The 3,113-nt window shown below is 46.6% G+C and overlaps 1 protein-coding gene across 4 annotated transcripts; it reads right to left on the bottom strand.

Moving 5' to 3' along the window:
• Positions 1–1,003: 1,003 nt before the first annotated feature.
• LOC109783135 (uncharacterized) lies at positions 1,004–2,585 on the bottom strand. Of its 4 annotated transcripts, none has more exons than XR_012181735.1 (3): positions 1,889–2,444; positions 1,624–1,768; positions 1,004–1,507 (listed from the first exon to the last, which is right to left on the bottom strand). XR_012181735.1 is itself a non-coding variant. In XM_040386979.3 (2 exons), exons 1-2 carry the CDS (start codon positions 2,217–2,219, stop codon positions 1,746–1,748), a joined length of 354 nt encoding a protein of 117 aa, XP_040242913.1. In that variant the 5' UTR covers positions 2,220–2,444; the 3' UTR covers positions 1,004–1,745. The 4 variants fall into 4 exon arrangements, 1 of the variants encoding a protein (XP_040242913.1); XR_012181736.1 differs by having other exon boundaries at positions 1,624–1,719; positions 1,889–2,439; XR_012181737.1 differs by having other exon boundaries at positions 1,004–1,719; positions 1,819–2,585.
• Between the last annotated feature and the right edge of the window lie 528 nt (positions 2,586–3,113).

Here is a 3,113-nt window from a genome sequence, read left to right as displayed (position 1 = left end):
ATTTGATTAGAACTAACCCGGACTGGCGTTGTTTTCAGCAGAACTACCGTGGTGTCGTTTTTTGTGCAGAAATATATGTTCTCTGAATGGTCTAAAATTTACGGTGATTTATATGGACCAAAAGAGACCCCCGAAGCACAAGAGCTGGGCCAAGAAGTGGACGAGGAGGCCACAAGCCCTCTAGGAGTGCCCTACCCCCACGGAGGGTGCTCCGGGCTTTTGGGCACCTCGGGCACCCCTTTGACGTGAAACCGGCGCCAAAAATTCTTATAAATACCCAAACCTCCGAAAAGAACCCTAGATCAGAAGTTCCACCGCCGCAAGCCTCTGTAGCCATGAAAAATCAATCTAGGCCCTCTCTAGCACCCTGCCGAAGGGGGTCGTCATCATCGGAGGCCATGGAGAAGGAACCCGGAGGGAGCCATCATCACCATGAAGGTCAAGGACCAGAGAGAGAACCTCTCCCCATCTGGTAGACGCAGCCAGTTGGTGCGTCGCTTGGTCAGGAGGAACGCGTTGCTCCACCAAGAGGTTTCTCCACAACCACAACATTGTATTCTGCCTCGCGGTTAGGACAGTATACCAAGTACATCCGAGATCCCAAAAATCCATTAGTGTTGCAGAAATTATTATTGATCCCTCTAATTTGCTTTAGTCGATTGTGTTTGTACAAAATAATCATGTTACTAAACCCCTTGAGGAAGACGATGCTACCAACCACTAGAGAACCACTGGAGGTAACACAATTCATCCATTTTGTTTGTATGATTATTATAATCAATTAGTCTAATTCACATCTAAATGTTTTTTAAAGATGTCATATCTAAGCTCCCACAAATATATAATGCAGCAACAAAAAACACAAAATCTAGGAAAAAAAACCACAAACAGAGTGGACATCAGCTTAGATGTGACGTAATTATGTCGCATCTAAATGTGTCCTAGACATACCCTATTATAATTTTTCAGTAATCTAACCATATGTAATCAGATGTCTCTAAAATACCTTGAAATACCGCATAATTTATTTATATTTTTGGTCTACTATATTCAAATTTTGTCACTACAAATTCCCGCTGCAATGCGCGGGGTATCACTAGCGTACTAAAAAACACTCCCTGAACTTTAATCCCCGGCCACTTCGAACTTCAGCCACGTCCAGCACCCTAGAGAGACGCACGCCACACCCAGCCATCGTCGGCCGTCGCATGCCCGTTGGGCTGACGCTGCTGCATGGCGCACTCCATCTGTAGCTTCAACGGCTGAAAAGGAAGCTGCGGGGGAGGAAAAGAAGCACCATGAGCTAGCTATAACAGAGGTGAAGAAGTAGCAAGAAATGCAGCGGATGCAGCGGACGAGAGAGCTTTGCGTGGAGGCGGTGTATGGACATGTAGGACGGGAATGGATGCCAGCCACGCGGGCGAGGAATGAACATGAAGATGGTTGGTGCTTCATACGAGGTGCAGACTACCAAGCTCGTCCCCATCTCTCATTTTCTCTCCACACTCTGAACATACAAAGGTAGAAAAGGATGGTTGATGCTCCCTCCAGCTTGGGGAAATTACTACAGAGAAGAAAAACTGAAGATTTTGTTGCTGGTGCTTCATGAATGAAACCACCTACTCCTTGAATTACTTCATCAGCAGGGGAACACATCGGACATCGACTGCGTCCGTGCTCATCATTTTTTTCTATATTTTGGTGAAGTTCAACTTTTGCCTGCAGATTTGTAGTAGCCTAGCAGGTCAAGCATTCAACAACCATCTTGCTGAAATAAAATGGGTGAAAAATGACAAAAAGGTGCAAAATCAAATGTACGTTGTGGAGGAGATGAACTCTGCAGTAATTTCCCCAAGCTGCGGCTGCGGCACCTCCAGGGGTTGCGTACCTGAACGGCCGGAGGTAGCGGTGATGAACGCCCTTGGTGCTGTGGCTGTGGAGCCCCACCGGGAGGAGGCTGCAAGGCAGCGATGGAGCCTGGGCAGGGCCAACCTAGTCAGCGCCGGGGGTGGTTGGTGGGGGCGGGCCGCGGCGGCGGTGCGCAGGCGGCGGCGCAGGAAGGTGGTAGTGGGGAGTGGGAGGTTAGGGACGGCGCTTTGGAGGTGGTGGTCTTCGGCGGCGCGCGGAGATCCACGGCCTGGCGGCGGCGCGATGGGGTCCAGGGCCGGCGACGGCGGGCAGCGGCATGACGGGATCCTGGCGACGGCGGGCAGCGGCATGACGGGATCCAGGTCCGGTGACGGCGGGCGGCGGCGCAACGGGATCCAGGTCCGGTGACGGCGGGCAGCGGCGCGACGGGATCCAGGGTGGCGCCGGCGCGCGGGGATCGAGCGTGAAACGAGGCTGGTGGTGCGGGAGTGGATCGTGGGCGTAGCGTCGGGTTGGTGGTGGGCTTTTTTTCCATCGGGGCGCACCGGTTCGGGAACATCCCGTCGGCTGGGCGCGCCCTGATCCAAATAACTATTCTGATATTCTGATGCTAGAATCAGAATAGTGTTATTATTAGAGATTGACTATTCGTCACTTTGGGTGAGGAATAGTTATTCTTCACCCTTTCTATTTTACCATCAATGCATCGTAATTTTACGTTCTGTAAGTTTTGTTTTATTTTTGATGTAAAAAGAGACCGTAAGAAAATATATAATCATCGTAAAAAATATTTTATATTATGTAAAATTACAAACGTAAAAACATAGTGTAAAATACAAATAAATTGTAAATTTTCTTGTCGTATGACCTATATTTTTATTTTCTTATGCCAAATTTTATGTAGTGAATCAATAAAAAGGTAAATATTTAAATTCCAAACATAATTTAATTATGAAATGATCGTAAGATTACCTCGGATGAAGAATAACTTATTCTGCACCCTAGGTGATGAATAGTATCATATATATACATACATATATATATATATATATATATATATATATATATATATATATATATATATATATATATATCACTTTCATATAGTAGTGGGTATTTTTCATTATAGAACTTGGTTTATATATTCCAATGACAGACTTCCTCAAATGCACGAGGTATTCATGAGCAAGCAAGTTGGATGCATACCCACTTAGTTCCATTGAGCTTTAATACACGTATAGCTC

Source organism: Aegilops tauschii, chromosome 4, assembly GCF_002575655.3.
Source record: "Aegilops tauschii subsp. strangulata cultivar AL8/78 chromosome 4, Aet v6.0, whole genome shotgun sequence".
Lineage (NCBI taxonomy): Eukaryota > Viridiplantae > Streptophyta > Magnoliopsida > Poales > Poaceae > Aegilops > Aegilops tauschii.
This window is presented reverse-complemented; position numbering and strand designations above follow the sequence as displayed.

What these genes read in the sequence shown, in the direction of transcription:
- LOC109783135 (XM_040386979.3), bottom strand. Translation starts at nt 2,219, where the DNA reads ATGCCGCTGCCCGCCGTCGCCAGGATCCCGTCATGCCGCTGCCCGCCG. An exon ending in CGCTACCTCCGGCCGTTCAG is followed by an intron (nt 1,769 to 1,888) that starts GTACGCAACCCC and finishes ATTTTATTTCAG; the next exon opens with CAAGATGGTTGTTGAATGCT.